The sequence below is a fragment of the Olea europaea genome, unplaced genomic scaffold (genome assembly GCF_002742605.1).
Source record: "Olea europaea var. sylvestris unplaced genomic scaffold, O_europaea_v1 scaffold707, whole genome shotgun sequence".
NCBI lineage: Eukaryota > Viridiplantae > Streptophyta > Magnoliopsida > Lamiales > Oleaceae > Olea > Olea europaea.
The window spans coordinates 486,373-505,444 of record NW_019265467.1 but is presented as its reverse complement, the minus strand read 5'-3'; the positions used below and the strand labels follow the sequence as shown (position 1 = coordinate 505,444).

Below are 19,072 nucleotides of genomic sequence, written 5' to 3'. Positions count from 1 at the left end.
ACATAGACTTCACCGTTTTCGGTATCGGAGGTAGAGGATAACACATTTACCTCATCTCTTTCTTTAACCTTTTGTTTTTCCCTTTCTTTATGGTAGTCTTTTATAAAATGCCCTGTGCCTCCACAGCCATAGCATTTTCTACCCCTAGTTCTTGACTTTGATCTAGGTCTACCATTCCCCTTCTTTTTCCAACTATTACTACTTGATTCGCCACTACTTTGGTATCCATCATGACTGGCTTGCCTAAATTGAGTTCTACCCCGCATCATATGCAACTCTCCACTCCTCCTATCCTATTTTTCAGCCCTCATTTTCATCTCTTTACTCCTAAGAGAATCTACGACAATTGCAGGTGTTAACGTATCCCTACCATACTTAATGGCATTCTTAACTTCTTTATAAGAGTCCGGGATTGAATTGAGCAAGATAATAGCCTTATAGGTCTCAGACACGGCTTCGTCACAATTGACAATATCTTGCACCAATTTGTTAAATACATCTAAATTGTCGTCAAGATCCTTTGAAGGATCCATCTTAAAGCTGAAGAATCGTTCGAGTAGGTAGAGTTTATTCGATGTAGATTTAAGCAAGTATAAGTGGTCATGGTGGTGGTGCGATGGTTGTAAGTGGAATGGTATTGAGATGGGGTTTGTAATCAATTATTTGGTTGATTGTGATCAATAAATTGGTTATTTTTTAATCAATAAATAATATATGATCAATTATTTTAATTTGTGACGAATAAATTGGATATTTTGTAACCAATATAACTGTTAACTTATGACCAATAAATAATATGTGATTTAAAAATTTTAGTAACTTATAAGATTTATAATTTGTGATCGATAAATAAATTGTAACCTATAAATTTTTTGATTTGTGATCAATTAATAAATTGTGAACATTTTTTTTTATTTGTGACCGTAAAATAATTTGACTTATAAAATTTTTTATTTGTGAACGAGAAATATTTTGTGACCAATTAATTCAATAATTTGTTACCAAATAGTAGTATAATTGTGACTTTAGCATATTTAATTAATAAAATATATATTTAATTAATTATTTCATAAAAAAATTATTAATATCCGATTTTTGAAGTTTTAAATTTGTTTCTTAGGTTTAAAATGATCCATAATTAATCGCTTATATATGAAATGTTCCCTTTCCTTTATTATATCTTATCTAGGCTATTTCTTAAACAAAGCCCCATTTTTTTATTGTGAAAAGTGAGTTTTGAAATAGTGATTTTTTTTAGAATGTGCAGTTAAATAGTATGAAAAAAGTTTCAAGTTTATATATAAAATTATTTTATTAGAAGAATGTGAATGAAAATGAGTTTAAAAAAAAAAAAGAGTTTTTAGAGAAAGGGCTCAAACGAGGGCTTAGTGTACCAAGCATCTGTCGAACTGCTAGTTTATATGTGGGCATATTGAAGTATACAAGCTCAATCTAGGTAAAAAAATATTTGTTCGTGTAACACATTGATGGATAGGAATTTTTACGTTGTGATTTCATAGCTCAATCGAACCAATTGCTAATCGTGCAAGCGAGCCGTGATGGTAACTATATTCATATTCAAACCAACATTCATCATTCGAATAAGATCGGAAACTTTTATCCAAACATGGTTTTGTTTCTAAACACTTTTGAGTAAAATTTAATTTTTTATTTTATAATTAAAAAAAGTTGATACATGAAGGGGTTATTTGTAAAGAGATCCCTTTTTTTCTTGGTTCCTTGTACAATATTTACTACAGTATATTTATCACTGTTCTCAAAGATCCCGTCTAAGCTCCTATGAGGGAAATAGATGCATCTAACAGTTCTCTTGGGTGAAAAAAAAAAAGAAAAAGAAAAGAAAGGTAAAATGATGATTATGAGGGAAATAGGGTTTCATATTATATTATTTAAATTTTATTTAATTTTCTCTTGGATTATTATGATCATTCTCTTCTAGTAAACTATTGAATTAGTAACTTTTCTTCCGAAATGTGTGATTAATCGATGAAGAGCAGCTATATAAATATATTGTTGAAATTTATGTTTAATTTTAAAGGGATTGAAAATGAAAATTATTAATAACATTTAAAAAACAAGACGAGGAATAGTATGACTAACACACAAAGGAACAAGGTAAGCGTTCACGAGATTTATAGCCGAAAGTTTTCTTTACGCTTAAGTTATCATTTGTTTTCTTGTTAGATATAGGCAAGATTTTATGTCCCCTCCAAAATTCATTAAATCCACCTATGGTTTGTCTTCTCTTTTTTTTTTTGCACTGGTGGCACTGTTACTGGAGGGGTCACAATTGGTGGCAAGATTACTGGTGGTTTAACTATTGGTGGCAGGGTTACTGGTGGTTTGTTTATCGGAGGTAGGATCACTGGTGGTTTGACTTTCGGTGGCCGGGTTCCTGGTGGTTTGACTTTTGGTGGGTTTTTGGGCTTCTTGTGTTTTGGTGGGGGTTTGGAACAGTATCCACAGCCAAGAATGGGAGTGGCTGAGGAAATAAAGAGCATGGAAATAAAGAGAAAGGCAGTTATTTTAGAGGACTCCATGATTTGATCCTCTGAAGAAAAAAGGGAGAAAATTGATGGTGGAGGAGTAGAGGAGGACGGTGGCGTTATATAGAATGAGGATGGAGTGGGTGGTGCAAGAAAACAAAAATAAAAACCCTAAGGGAAACTGAAGCACGTGAACACAAAAGGGAGCTGCCAAAATTTGCTAGTTGTCAGCTACGTATCATGCCTTGCCATGCCAATGCATGAATCTTTATAATTATTATATCATAAATAAATAATCTTGATTATCACTTTTGATATTACTGAAAAAAAGCTAAAATGCCAGGGCCAAACATGCCCTGAGCGAGCTATATAATTAACGAAAAATCATTAGATTTCACGACTTAATATTCATTTCAGTAAGATTGATGTTCTTGTAGTAAATAATTACTACATTAATTTGAAAGTGCAAATGAGATATGTTTGAAACTAATAGAACGAGTATTTTTTCTATTTAGCTAAATAAAAATATTGTTTTTTGTTTAACAACGTATTAATGTAATCCTTTATCTTAATTTATTTTTTTTCAAATTAATATAATCCTGAGGAGTTAAAATTTAAGAAAAAGTTATTGAAACTAGAAGTGCAAAAGAGGAAGTTGAGGACTATGCGTACAATTTAAAAAAAAAAAAAATTATTATTATCCCATGTTTCATATGACAATCTTTGGATCTTTCAAGACTACTTTTACTTGAGTAAAATATAACAGGACATACATTATACAATTCACATTGGCAGCTATTCTAGGCTGGAGGGAGTGGGGGTTGTCCAGAAATTATAGAAGTATGATTGTGTGGAAATGATTGTCAAAATAATTCCAGTCTTTTTCAATTGCCATTTGAAGTGTTAAAATATATTTCTGCATTTTTTTCCCTCAACAAACTTATAATAATTATCTGACTTTAAGACTTTTTATTTTAACTGCTTGGATTTTGTCTATTTTTCAGAAACATTTTGTAGCCATCGTTCCTTCAATTCTACGTTTCAATGGACAATTTTGAGTAACAGCACATTCTTATGTATCAGAGTCTAAAATTTCGAATTCAAGATGATATAAGAATTCAACTTAAATTTCTCATAAGATTAACGTCTTGAGTTTGAATGCAGAGGGATGCAAAAAAATCAATGAGTAAGACAGGCGCATGTCATTTCAAAGCAGATAGTGCTTACGAGTTAACAGCTTGGACATGGTTTCAGATCATTTTGAGCATTAGTCGCCCATGGATCCAACTGGGATGGATGAGCCCACCAACTGCTCAACCCATTTGCCATCTCTAACGATGGAACGTGAGGTTGATGGGGGATGGGGTTACAAGATCATGTGTATAGTGGATTCGTGATTAGCATTGTACATTCCTATCATTGTATTTTTTTTGTAATATTGTGGATCCATGAATTCATCATTCACCTCATCTCACACTTGGGATTCACAATCTCGTATCAATTTTTCCAATGACGATTTCCCATAATTGATATTTCACCAATTGGCCTCCCTGAAAATCATGTTTTCTGAGATAAATTCCTTTGTTTACTGTCTCTCTAACCAGGGGCTGTGTGAGTGTCTATTTATCTCAAGGTTCATAGGATCTGATCTGCAATAAAATTTGTTACATCCGACTTTCTACGTCGGATTAAAGACCTCACTTGAACACGACCCATTTGTGATGTCATCAGTCACATGTTCACCTTGGAGTATGAGTTCAACCACCATACCTGACGATCTTAGCGAATGAGTTTGGCCCTTCACTTCAACTCAACCGAGCTTATTGGTTGTTTGAGCCCCCATTTTCTTCAAAAAAATACATTTTGAAATAGTAGTATAATGAAAAATGTGTAACTAAAAAATAAGGAAAAGTTATGAATTTGCATATAATATTATTATATTAAAAAATTTGATGTTGGAATGATATCAAATCATTATTGAAGAATTTATTTTAATAAAAAAATGGGCTTAAACAAGGACTTAATGAGTTCTGCTTATTGAACACTTAAATAAAATAATTAACTTTAAGCAAGCAGCCATCATAACACTATTACATATCACATTAAAATAACTATAAATAAATTTAAGAGGTCAGAAGTTGAGGACTATGCGTACAATTCTAAAAAACAAATATTATCCCATGTATCACATGACAATCTTTGAATCTTTCGAGACAACTTTTACCAGAGCATGTTCACATAGGCTGGAGAGCGTGGGGTAGTCCAAAAATTATAGAAGTATGATTGTGAGGAAAGGATTGTCAAAATAATTCCAGTCCTTTTCAATTGCCATTTGAAGTGTTACATATATCTTGCTTTAATATTGTCAGATTCTGTCTTTTTTTTCAACAAATTTATAATTAAGTTTTCTGACTTTACGACTTTTTATTTTAACTGCTTGGATTTTATCTATTTTTTCAGGAACATTTTGTACCCACTAGCCCTTGAATTAGACATTCCAATGGCCAAATTTGAGTAACAACACATTCTCTTTATGAGACACAGTCTAAAACGCCGAATTCAAGATGGTGCAATGATTTAACTTAAATTTCTCATAAGATAAATGTGTTGAGTTTAAATATCGAGGGATGCAAAAAAATTAATAAGGAGTAAGACGGGTTCATATCATTTCAAAGCAAATAGTAATAATGAGTTAACGGTTTTGATATAGGTTCAAATCATTTAGAACATGAGTCACCCATGGATCGAATCGGGACGGACAAGCCCACGAGCTGCTCAACCCATTTTCCACCTCTAACAATGGAAAGGTTGGTGGGGGTGTGTTACAAAATCAGGTATACAATGGATCTGTGATTAGTATTGTACGTTTCCATCACTTTATTTTTATTTTTTGTAATCTTGTGAATTCGTGAACTCATCATTCACCTCATCTCACATTTGGGATTCACAATCTCGTGTCAATTTCACGAGAGATGATTTCCCATAATTGTACCCCCATAGCTCAGCCTCAGCTAATATTTTGAGATTTCATCAATTGGCTTTCTTGAAAACCATGTTTTCTCAAATAAATTCCTTTGTTTACTCTCTCTCCAACAAGGGGTTGTGTGCGTGTCTATCTATCTCATGGTTCATGGGATCTGATCTGCAACAAACTAAGTTAAAATTTTAAAATATACTTTTACTTCTAAAGTACAAAACGTATATAATTTTCATAAATAGATGATAAAATTTGTTACTTCCGACTTTCTACGTCGGATTAAAGGCCCCACTTGAACATGACCCATCCGTGATGTCACCCGCCACATGTTCACTTCGGAGTGCGAGTTCAACCACCATACCCGACGATCTTAGCGAATGAGTTTGGCCCTTCACTTCAACTCAACCGAGCTTATCTAACGAGTTTTGCTACTAGAATACTTAAGAAGGATAATTAACTTTAAGCGACCAGCCATCATTAATATTATTAGATATCACGGTATTTATTTATTTTATTTTTTTTAACATAGTTAACTTATTTTCCCACTAAATTTAAATCCTCGCATGTCAACTACCACTACCACGTCAAAACTTTAATTTTCCAGTCAACGGTGTCCACTTGTATATTCGTAACCAAAAATGTTCAAATGAGCAATCAATATGTCCAAGAATGTTCGCAAACTCACTTGTCAATGAGTTGTGATGTGTAGGGAAAACTCAATGTCACGTCTACATTGCGTTGCTGTGTTTCCTTTTTTGTCCTTGTAGCATTAATTCACTACTGTGTATTTTTGTGGAAGATTGCACTATCAACTACTTGAGCGCACTTTTTTTTTATATACTTTATATAACAAACAAGAAAATGAAAATGAAACTTACCGTAAATGGATCGGAGAAATAATGGAAGGGTTAAATTAAACAAAATCAGATGAAATGTTTTGGGGACTTTTTATGAAGTCAAAAGTTGCTTCTAATTCAAGAAAAGAAGAAAATATGAAAAAGAAGCACAAACTGAATAAAAGATCGTTTATAACTTTATTGAATGATGATTATGACTCATGAGCATCTACCACACATTAATTCCTATTTATAATAAAACGAGATTAACAACTATCCACTATCTTTGTTGATAATTTTTATCCAAAGAGAAGATAATTATCAAATAACAAAATAACAACTTTGCATTTTGTGCGATCGTAATACTTAACTTATGTTATCATGCAAGATCTTCTCATCTTGTTGGACTATCTTTTGGTTTGCATTAATTGACCCCAAATCTTCTTGATCACTCAAATTCTCTCCATTTTTATTTTTTTTTGTGAGCATATCAAACTCATCCCTTGAAGATTTCTGTGACTCCTTATCAATCTTTTGATCCTCATCCTTTTTTCTTTTTTTCTTTCTTTTTTTTTTTGTTGCCAAGCTGTGAGATATTGCTAACATACTCCCACAAATGGTTTTGTGCATATGCATTTTATGTACTGCTCATATTGCAAGAGTTGTGTTTAAGCAAATAATGAGTTCGATGGTTTCTTCAATGTTTCAATGATCCACTTATAAAGGAGATTGGAAACTCGTCAGGCGATGAACTTATTTTTTAATTTTGGTATGAGTTTTTTGTAGTGTTGTTTGAAATTGATGTGATGTATTTGACCGAACAAGGTCTTTATTGATGAGATGATGAACCTATTCTTGAACTCATTTGTTAATTTTGAGATGACATTTATTTTAATTAATTTATTTATTTGGTTTGACGTATTTGATGGAAAAGAATTATTATGGATGACCACTCCAGATTTGACATTTTGCAAGAGCTCAGTCTTGTTCGCACCATAAGGGTAATTTGATAGGTGATTTTGAATGTAATCAAGTTTCCAACATTTAGGATAGTGAAGGAGAAGAGTTGTGGTGTACCAAGTGTTCATTGCTTTCATAAAAAAAAATGTTTATAACTTTATTGAATGATGATAATGGGGCATGAACACCTACCACATATTGATTCCTATTTACAATAAAACAAGATTGACAACTCCCCACTATTTTATTTATTTATTTATTTATTTATTTTTGGCTAGTTTTTATCCAAAGATAAGATAATTATCAAATAACAAACAACTTTGCATTTTGTATCACTGTAATACTTACCTGATTTTATCATACAAGATCTTCTCATCTTGTTGAACTATCTTTTGATTTGCATTAATTGACCCCGAATCTTCTTGATCCCTCGAAACTTTCACCATTGATTTTTGATTATTGTGAGGATATCAACCTCATCACTCCAAGATTTCTGGGTCTCCTTATAAATCTTTTGATCCGCATCCTTTTCTTGTTGCCACGCTATGTGATATTGCTAACAAGAAGTTGCTTTTAAACATGTTTAGATAATTTTTTAACAAAATTGGCCAATTCAAGAAGCTTATTTACAAGAAGTAAATCATAAGTCATTCCAAACGGACCGTAAGAGTCACTTTGAATCTTCCAATTCAAAATTTATTAGGAACAAGATCTTTCAAATGTCTTGTTACTCTTGTATAGTCTCAGATTATACCATCCATATTTGCCATCAGCGAGGAAATAATACCAGAGACAAACAAAAAGAAGGCCACAAAACATCGAGGAAGAAAATTCAGAGAGTAGAAAAGACAGGAGCAACAAAACATTTAAGAATCACTAGAGCAAATTTGTTCAAACAATACATGAATGATTGATCAATGACAAACTTTACACATCAGAGGGAAACAAAAACAGCGTTACAGAATCCCATAAACAAGAAATCGACCCTGTTCGAACATAGATGGGTACAAGGAAAGTCGTTCAAACCCCGAAAGCATTATTACCAACTGCCTGAAGTTATTTTTCAACAAGCAAAATAATTGCTTCTACTTAATCATAAAAACATCTAATTGAATTCCTACCTATAATTTGGACACGTCATACGATACAAATCATCCATCTTCGAATATCAATCCAGAGTAAAATTAAGTACTAACTAAAGCTTCATGTTCATCCTTCTCGCATTTCCAACAAAAAATGTTATCGTTGGAAATACTTAAATAAGGCCTGGATGAGGATTATAGGCTTGATCTGGCATACCTGAGGCGTATGGGTAGCTGTTGGCTCCATATGGGGTTTCAAAAGGGTTCACAGGCCGCTGTGGCCCCATCATCATCATCATCTGCTGCTGCTGGAACATTAAAGCCTGTTGTTGGTTGGCCATGGCAGCCATTTGCACGGAAGGTGGTGAAGCCATTACGTTGGAGGCATAGAATGGGTCGGGTGCAGTTTGTGGCATCATGGGAGTGGCGGTTGGAGCTTGTACCCATGGATTGTAGCTAACATTCTCGTTGGTTCTTCGGATTGCATCATCATATAGGCTGTCTAGTGTAAGCATGTCCAGTCCACCAGCCTTTGTCAAAGTAAAAATCATCAATTAAAGTACTCGCGTCAAATGTGCCTTTTAAGCTAAAAAACATTACATGAATTAGGGCAATGCCCGTGAGACATTTACTATTCAGGGGAGCATCGAGCTGTCTGCGTGTGTTATGTTACCCTAATATTCCTTTTTTATAGAGAAATTTAGGGGGGGCTGTTTTTCAGTACAGAAGACATTGGGTGAAAAAACTTGGTATCTATGGTGAAAAATTTGAAGCTCCAAGTGTAATGTACGCAACTTCTATTGAAGGTGAACCACTATCTATGTGTTTTTGTGATGACATTTTGTTTATTATGGTTATCAAAGTTCAGGATTAAGGTTTAATCCCAAAAAACAGCATTCTTACATATTTTAAACATTTTATTGGTGAAGCAATTGAAAAATTCCAAGGAAGATGGTGAACAATACCAGTTTGCTAGCAGCAGTACCACTCTCATTGGAGCTCGGCACCGTAACAAGAGCTAGTTCCCAGCCCGTAGTTCCATTTGAAAGATTTGGTCCAACGGAAGCTGGTTGTTCCGCAACACCTACAATGGCAACAAGTATTTTATGAATATCCAGCTCGTCCTAAAGACCAAGTGATATTCAATGACAGCATTTAACCAACGTGCCTACACTAAACCCTCAAATTTATTAATTTCCAGATCTTGTGTTTATATATGAAAAAAATATGTTAAATAGAATCAACCAGAATAAAAGAACTCTTATTTTATCCAAATACTAAGAAAGACGAGTAAAGTTTCAATCTTTTTCAAGTAAATTAGACTTACCAACTGGCACAATGGCTAAAGCCATTGCATTCTTCTCGTCTAACATAGAGGCAGCCGGAACAGGATCGTCCAGACCCTTTAAAATAGAGAAATTTGGTCGTCGAGAAGCTCAAAAATTGTTCAAAGCATAAAGTTACCAAAACAAAGAAAAGCTCAATATCATGAACCTGTCAATATTCTAAAAATTACCAGCAGATCAGGTGGTTCTGTAACAAGTGCTCCCACTTTAACTGGTTCTGGTTCTGGCTTCAGTTCTGGTTCAGCTGGAGGTGGTGATGGTGCGCGATCTTCCTTCACTTCTGAATTCTTTTTGTACTCTATGGGTAATATCACCTTTGACTTTACATCAACATTCTTGATTCAGTACATGTCATAAAACCATAAAAATAATGAGTAATATGAATAATATCTCGAGAATGTTTGTTTGAGCTACATTCTCATAATAAATATATGTGACTAGATATATTGATGAATGGTCGTTCCCCAGTAAATTTGTGAGATGGATCAGAATTCAGATGTTATAAAGGCAGTCTAAACTAGAGTTGGACAAATCTCCCGAACCAAATCGAACCAGCTGGAGGTGGTGATGGTGCGCGATCTTCCTTCACTTCTGAATTCTTTTTGTACTCTATGGGTAATATCACCTTTGACTTTAAATCAACATTCTTGATTCAGTACATGTCATAAAACCATAAAAATAATGAGTAATATGAATAATATCTCGAGAATGTTTGAGCTACATTCTCATAATAAATATATGTGACTAGATATATCGATGAATGGTCGTTCCCCAGTAAATTTGTGAGATGGATCAGAATTCAGATGTTATAAAGGCAGTCTAAACTAGAGTTGGACAAATCTCCCGAACCAAATCGAACCCGAACCGAACCGAACCGAACCCGACGGTTCTTGTCAAATTAATTATCCGAACAGGTATCTGAATTGAGAACCAACGGGTACTGTTCGGTTCTCGGTTCTAGACCAAGAACCGAAGAACCGAATAAAAACCGAATTTTTCTAATTTTTTTTTATATTGAATAAATCAAATTATTTTAATTTTAATTTTTTCTAAACAAATTAACACTTTCTAAATCCAAATTTTTGGCCCAATAATTTGTTTCATTTCTAATTTTTTAATTTTTGGCCCAATTACCCATTTTATCGTCTCATTTTTTAGCCCAACAAGATCCAATCCACTAAATAACCCTAAACATCTACACTAAAGTGCATAACGCTGTCTCGACTCTCGCAAACTCGCTGACATTCCAAAACCTATATAATCGTCGATCGATGCTGTGACCTCCAATCGAAACTGTGACCCCCCAACCGAAATTTTGACCGTAACGATCATTTAAACAAAGTAGTCTACTTGTCTCTGACATTTCAAAACCATTGAATATATCATTAATTGGATTTATATAATGTTGTTATAAATGTTAAAAAATTTAATTATAGTACAGAACCGAACCGAATCGAACCCGAATAGTTCCATAATTATATTTGGACCCGACGATTCCATTTACTAAATACCCGAAAATTTTGGATCGATTCGGTTCTCTTTAGAACCGAACCGCGCCCACCCCTAGTCTAAACTCAAAATGTTCCTGGAACGTCAATAACCAAAATTTTTCTGTAAATATAGATTTGTGGGTCAGGATTATGATGAAGACAGATGTAATGATCATTAAGATTACACCAGAGCCTTAAAATTTTGCCAGCATCACATTTAATTATAGTTTTTTCTTTTCACTATCCCGAAGCATCTGTTTTGATGGGTGGATAAGGAGCCAATGGATTCAATCAATCGTACATGATTGGTTATATGGATGGGGACTTCAAATCCAACCCATGACTAACTATAAAATAAAGGAGGCAATTCCTCTCCCTAATGCAAACACCAGGGTGCACATGTGCGCGCGAACACACGTGTCCATGTGTGTGTATGGAGATAGAGATATTGCCTATATTCATGACTCAAGAGAGATCCATACCAGATCCTTGCGAACAGAGGAACCTCGTGGTGCTTCTCTCACATACTCCTCCATAGCTTGTAGAAATGATGCAGGGGGCTTCATCATCATCATCAGAAAACAAGGTAATGAGAAACTTTACAATGTCTAAGTCAAACTAAATTAGAATATCTTCTTAAAGGTACCAAGAAAGTCTAACCTGCTCAATCTTGATAAATCTTTCTCCACGTCCAATGTCAAGATTCTTACATACTTCATAAAATTCTGACAATTTCTCGGCCTGGAATAGTTTTAGTAGTATAAAGATACTCGTATGAGGGAGGAAAAAAAAAAGAAAAATCTCCCCACAGATACACTAAATAGTTGAACTCTTGAAAATAACGTCTGATGGGTGTACCTGCTGGCCAGCTCGCCGGTATATATCCAAAGCCTTAAGAGCATCATGCCGTTGCATCTCAAAGAACTGTCAAGAATGAAGCCCCATAAATCAACCGTTCCTTGAGTAATAGATAGTTTAGAGTTATTCTAAGTTGTAACATACCTTGTCAACCAAATTAACTGTACCATCACTTATTGCATTATAAATTTTGATGCTTTCTGAAGCAACCTACATGAAATAACAATAGAGAATCGCAAGACATTGTGGAAGAAAGTCTCTTATTTTATTTTAAAGGTAAATGTGAAAATTAAGACTTCATGTACCATAGAAAGGGCCAACTGAATAACAAAATTATGAACTGCCGCTCCTTGTGGCTGAAAAAATTTAACATCATTATAGCTCAAATTATTAGGGAAAAAAAGTGACAAATGAATATATTACACGTTGAAGAAATAAGTTATTGACATGAGCTTTAACATTACCAAGACAGAAATTTATGAATGATCTAGAATTAGCAATCACATCAGTGACAGAAATTACCTGACAACCAAGAACCCGAAATAGAAGTTGCTGTAAAGCCAGTAATTGCTCAAGCAATTCTGGAGTGTCCAAATCTTTTGTTCTCTGCATCATTATTTGCATTTAGGAATTATCAACAAGGAAAATAATTCAATTGTGCTAATATACACAGAATGAGTATTTTCTGAAAATAGCAAAGAGAATTTTCTTGTAGGTCATTAGAACATGATGCTCGGAAGTCTCGATTGTACAAGCACTTCGTTCTAACATTGATGAGGATCTTCAACTTCATTAAAAAATAATATAAAAATTAAAATATTAAAAATTAGGGATAAACCAGGTTCCATGTGAAAAATATATCGACAGGGCAGAGATTAAGTTTTAGAAAAAGAGAACCTAATAAATACATGAATGTGTTAAAAGGCAGTCATAACTATAACAGATTATTGAAAGGAAGAGATGATGTTTCATATTGTGACTAGTTATTAATTGGCCCTATGCATTTAGAGGTGCACAGATTTGCAGATCACACATCGAGTACCACCTTACCAAGGGAAAAGGCAACCAAAGCAGCAGTATAAATAAGCATATAAGCTCCAGTGTATAATTCAACATGATAATGGAAAAGTGGATAACTCATAGCTCAATCCAACAGATAAACATAGAGTGAACTGTTGCACAGCATAAATAAACAGAGCTTGATATTAATAAATTTCTCACCGGAGTCTCTTTCTCCACATCATATTTCAACAACCGGAAACATTCCAGCCTCTCCTCCAAAAATAATGCATAGGAACGCACCCATGCAGAATAATCCCAGGCTGGTCAAGAAATACAAGCATTTCATTACCAAGACATTTGCTGCTGTAAAATTGCAGGGCTTGTGAAATAAAATAAAAACATACCATTTGGACTTGAGTCGTCCTTAAAATGGCCCAAGTTAAGCATATGCTTCCTGCTCCTACCATAATTGATAAGTTCTTCCTGGAATGTGGGATCGACCTCTCTCAATGCACGATGTATTACTATCAAAGTTTTTAAGGCAACCTAAAAGACAAGGAAGATTACTGAGGAAGATAATAAATAGCCAATTATCATGTATTATGACTAGAAAACCAAGCAAACGGAAAAAGCAATTTCAAAATAAATTAGAAGCATCAGAAAACTATACAAGTCGCAGTAAAGTGAATATTAAGGTGTTCGCAGTTTCAACGAAGAAATATCATTTAGAAGCTCGATATAACCTCTCTCAATAACAAAAGCAGACCATCTATGCATAGCATACCAATAACTTCACATATGCACATAGATAACATGCACATGAATTCCCGAATCTGTAGCTTAAAAAAAAGAGTTCAAGGAATAAGGACAAGTTCAGATTAGAATACAATATTGATAAATGAGACTCAACTACACATTTCCTTAACTAGTAAACAATCATACGCCAAGTTCCATTTAGATCTTGGAACTCAAGGAAGAGAAAACGCCATGAAAGAGAAAATAAAATCAAAGTCCGTAAGCCTCAGCTCACACACAAACGTTTGCTCAAAAACTGCACAATTTTTTCACATAGTTTCTCTCTTTCCTATACATTCTTTTTCTGGAAACCTCTTTCCAATATACATAATTTTTTGAAAGTACTTCTCATATATGTGCAACCATACAAAAAAGTGTGAAGACATTTTGATCAACCTCTTTGTCTATGCTTGCTTGAAGACTCCATTTTTGTGGAAGTTCCCGTCTCAGTCACACATGACAAGGATAATGGTATGATATCCTTTAAATCAAAAGAGGATCTCTTATATCGTTTTTGTTAATTTAAAATCGTATTTAAAATTATTTTTAATTTGTAATTCACATTTCTAGACTTGAAATGAAGTATTAAATTTGCAATTTAATTTGTTATAGATTTACAGGAAAATATATAATATATCTCCCCAGAAAATCTGATGCAGTTTTAAGATTATAAGGAGTATCCACTGACGCATGTCTATTTTTTGGATCATCTTTAGCCATATCCCCATGTCCTAGATATTAGGAAAAATAAAAAATAAAAAAAAGGATCCAACTCCCAAATATACATCACACCCGAGTCCAAGCATCGCAGCTCTTTGTTAATAAGCATTGTCCGAGATCTGTTATTGCACCAAAGTAGAGTCATTTTCATCATTAGCTCATAAACAGCTCATTCTCCCATGTCACATATGATGGTTGGGGTTAAGACACTTGTCCTGAATTGATTCTTGATACCAATCTACAGAAGTGTTTAATCAATTGGCTACTCCACTTGATATCATATGTTTTGATATTGAAACCACCACACGCTTCTAAACTAAGCCTTTTATTACACTCTTCTCTTGTTTTGCTTGCCAAAATCATGGATCCTAACCAATTGTAAAAGATCTGCTAAACATTGAGCAGTCATTACACTCCTCATTAATAATCATTGTCAACACCCAAATCATACTAGATATAACAGCTAAAGCCCCAATGATGGAGTTGGATAGTTAATCAAGGACTTAATTGTCAAAGACAAGCAAGCTATGATAAATATGAAACTCTAAAGGGTTCATCATAACCCAAAAAATTGATGAACTAAACATCAAATACAAAAACTTAAATATCCTTAGAGAGGAGTATGGAGTACATTCTTTACAAAAACCCTAAATGGACCTTACATGGAAAGGAAGGGTGAGACTCAAACCGGTGTGTAGAGCCAGTAAGAAGAGCCTTACACAACTACAGCACCTCCTCTGCTCCACCAGATATTACATACTTATAATAATTACTACATTGTGATATATTCAATATATCTTAGATCCAAACATAAAAGACATGGAAAAGCATGTTGTTGAAGATAACTTCCAAATTAAGGATGAAGCGTAATAATTAATATGGCTAGATAAGGAAGTTTTGAGGGAACTACCAGATTTATGTGTATTGCCATTTATAAGTATGTAAACCCTTCATGGGAAAAAGTATTGGCAAGTGAATTATTTGTAATATTTTGTGTACTTATCACTCCATATTCCTCCTATACCTGATGATTTGAGCAGTAAAGGCCCTACACCGGACAAAACTGCCTAAGACATATGTATTTTTATAGGTATATCGCCAGATCTAAATCACAAAGCAATATCAGGAGATTTGCATCATGAGTGTTGACAGATTTTGACATCAATACAAGAACATTACTAAATGACAAAAAAAAAACCATATTTCTTTACCCAGTTTTCAACTGCCAGCCACACAATTTTTATTTTTTATTTTTTACCATCATTATTAAGTAAATTGTTAGCAGCGTCTCAAACACATACCGCCCAATTATGAGTTTTTGACAAACGTCTTGCAAGAGCATGTATGCAATATGCAACATCAGCTCGAGGCCTGGTAGCTGATATAGCAGCAAAGATAGCTGAAAATAAAATTCGTAACAGTCCATCAGGTAACCATTTTGGAAGCCAAGAACAATCATGTTATAAAAGATAAGTTGAAGACAGCCTTTTGGTGCATATCCTCAACACGTGACAGCCATGTCACCCTTCACAGTTACCCACCTCTTATGTGTTTTTCTTTTGCTGGGCGCTCAACATGATTTGTAGCCCTCACAACGGCAATGTCCAATTCCTGCAAAAAGAAGATACTAAATAAAACCAGAGACCAGAGAAATATACTTTTTATACGTACAAACACTTAACAATACCTTGTAGTCACTATTTATTTTAGCCAAACTGACAGTGGTCGTATCCTTGAGAGCTCCAAGCGTTTTTCTTAAACTATTCTGAGTTCCCCCACTTGACATTCTCTCTCTTAGTCACGAATTCTACGAAAAGATCAAACGGGTTAACATTGAGAAAAAATGCCCATTTCATTAAATGAATCTCAATTTACTATAACAAATTGATTAGAACAGATCGTAATTTACCACATGAAACTATATTGAAACTCAATATACCATATGCATACTAAGTACTCTATGAAAGATACAGATTAATACAATTGAAATTCATAGATCAACATAAACCTCTGCTACATTTTACACACATCCAAATAAATAACTTGAACAACCCAAGAAGTTTAGACTTGGGCGTAATGAACTTGTGATCAATAGCACTTTTTCGCACTATGTTAAATTGCATCCAACAAATCTAGCTAATCAGCATACCATGAATCTAATTTACATAGTTAGCATAAACAGAATCAAGAGTCGAACTCTGAAATATAATCACAACAAACTCCCATGTATCCATATTGTGTTCAAGCGTTTTGACATAAGTCATAACCTCTACTCCTAAATAGACTTAAAAAAATCGCACCTAAATTTGGAACTCTATAAAAAAATTTGAATTTCAATAAATAACTTTTAAAAAGCTCATATACTGAAGAACCAACCAGCAAAAAAAAAATTAAAAAATGTGAACTCATCATATGAACCCAGAAAAAATGATTTCATAAAAACACCAAAAATCAAGCTGATCAGTGAACTTAAAACGGGCACCGGATGTAATAAACCCCGACGATCTATCAAAAAACAGTCTTTTATTTTTATAACTACATTTATCCACATGCACTAACCCTTTTCGTCAAAATATCTAATACAAAATTACCAAGAAACCGAACAAACCTTCAGATAAAGAGAGAGAAAAGGAAAAAAATGTATAAACCAGTAGCTGAAAATTGAAGCTACAGAGCTGTGTTGGGTGAGTTGTCGGACAGTGTCTCTGGGTAGAGAAGAAAAGTCTCCAACCAAGCTATGAATTTGTTTTGGTTGGCCGTCGGCGTCATATTTTAGCTTATTATATAATTCTTAATTATGCATATTCCCAAGTACAGCTCTTTATCTCTATTATTATAAATTTGTGTATAATACAATTGCTATATTCTTCTTCTGACTGCTGCTTTATCTATTAATATTTTCGCCCCTCGTGGTTTTTTCCCTTATTTTATTACATGCGCCACGTGGGCTGATGTGTAGGCAGGGCACTGTGCAATGATGCTATTTCCATACTTCAAGTTTCTTTGTTGGTGAATTTTAATACATGATATGTAATTAAAATTAAAGTTTGATAAAAAAAAAACTTTGAACAGGCACTCTCTTTCTATTACAGCTTCTCAGTAAATTCTTCATCAAAGCGGATCCAGGACTGAATTCAAGTTCGGACAACAAAATTTCGGACCGAACTACAATAAAACTGTTTTTACAAACAAAAAATTTGAAAAAAATGGCCTTTGGGCGGTCTCCCCCTCCATTCGTCTCTGATCAATGGGTAATTAAGTCAGATTATCTTTTTGTAGAGATGAATTTCTTTTCTGACCTTGAAAAATTACTATTTCATCTTGGTCCTTTTTTTCTTGCATGTCTCGAAAAATAGGTAAAGACGATATTTAAAGGACTTTTTCGTCCTGTGAAAATATAGGGCCTTGAGCTGAATTTATGCAGTTTCCTTTATCAATCAGAGTTGAAGATTTTCTTTTGTACTAATTACACCATCACAAATGATTGTGATAGTGGTAGCAAAGCACAAAACCTCTTCTTGGAAGAACAATTGGGATCTTTAACTGCGCATCAAAATCAATTTGCATTATCAGTCGTAGAATCTAATTTTTGTTCTTCTCAATTTCGTATTTCTTTTGGAGAACTCTTAATTTTGCCCTAAATCAAAGATATTTCACTTCTTTAATGATAGAAGAATGAATTTTATGAAAACGTTAAATGAGCAAAAAATGGATTGTTCAAATATAAATGATTTTGTCCGGCCATTCATGTATAAATTGGTAGGGTTTTAATTGACATGTCAACGAGCTTCAAAATATTAACATAAACGTAGAACACAGACATTTGTTTAAGTAAAAATTGGTGCCTTGGTGGATGGAGTGACAAATACGGTACAAATTCACAAGTTGGGTAACTTTATTGTAAGAAAATAAAGTTTAGCGGCCAAGTTGATGTTCCACTCAGAGTTGGATTAGATCATCCATAATTCTAACCCCTTAATTGTTAACGACCGTTAGTTTTTATGCGAAACTGTTACAGGATACGGAAATTGTACCAAATGAGTGATAACGGAGTCAAAGTAAGAACAGTGGAAGAACAGCCATCGGATTTGACTGTTACTACATAGATCGAAGAAAAATGGGATCCATCTGGATGAGCTGCGCATCACAGGACGAGTTTGCTTATGTCTGCATTTAAAACACTGTACAACTGGACACGTGGGGTGCTCTGGTAGGATCAAGTGGGTTTTGGAAAGTGTGGGTAAAAAAATTGAAATTTGCTATTTGTATATAATTTCATTTAGAGTAATGTTATTTGTAATCACTTATTTTCATAGTCGTCTTATATGACATGTATATGACGATTAGTGATTTGACGCATTAATATGATAAATTTTTTATTGTCTTAGATATCAAATCACTAACTGCCACATATATACTACATAGAGTAGCTGCAATAATGAGCGACTGCAAATAATATTATTCTTTCATTTATATCACTGATGACATTCCTTTTGTCT

General features: G+C 33.9%; 1 protein-coding gene across 2 annotated transcripts; it reads right to left on the bottom strand.

Annotated features, from left to right (window-relative positions):
* Positions 1-8,131: 8,131 nt before the first annotated feature.
* On the bottom strand, positions 8,132-17,385 carry LOC111390690 (putative clathrin assembly protein At5g35200). 2 transcript variants are annotated; one of them, XM_023015762.1, is made up of 16 exons: positions 17,182-17,385; positions 16,261-16,380; positions 16,115-16,184; positions 15,875-15,972; positions 13,463-13,604; positions 13,278-13,378; positions 12,579-12,662; positions 12,362-12,412; positions 12,201-12,266; positions 12,057-12,122; positions 11,859-11,939; positions 11,681-11,758; positions 9,879-10,043; positions 9,690-9,765; positions 9,328-9,446; positions 8,132-8,892 (listed from the first exon to the last, which is right to left on the bottom strand). In XM_023015762.1, exons 2-16 carry the CDS (start codon positions 16,357-16,359, stop codon positions 8,536-8,538), a joined length of 1,653 nt encoding a protein of 550 aa, XP_022871530.1. In that variant the 5' UTR covers positions 16,360-16,380; positions 17,182-17,385; the 3' UTR covers positions 8,132-8,535. The 2 variants fall into 2 exon arrangements, with proteins under 2 accessions (XP_022871530.1, XP_022871532.1); XM_023015764.1 differs by having other exon boundaries at positions 17,222-17,385.
* Positions 17,386-19,072: the final 1,687 nt, after the last annotated feature.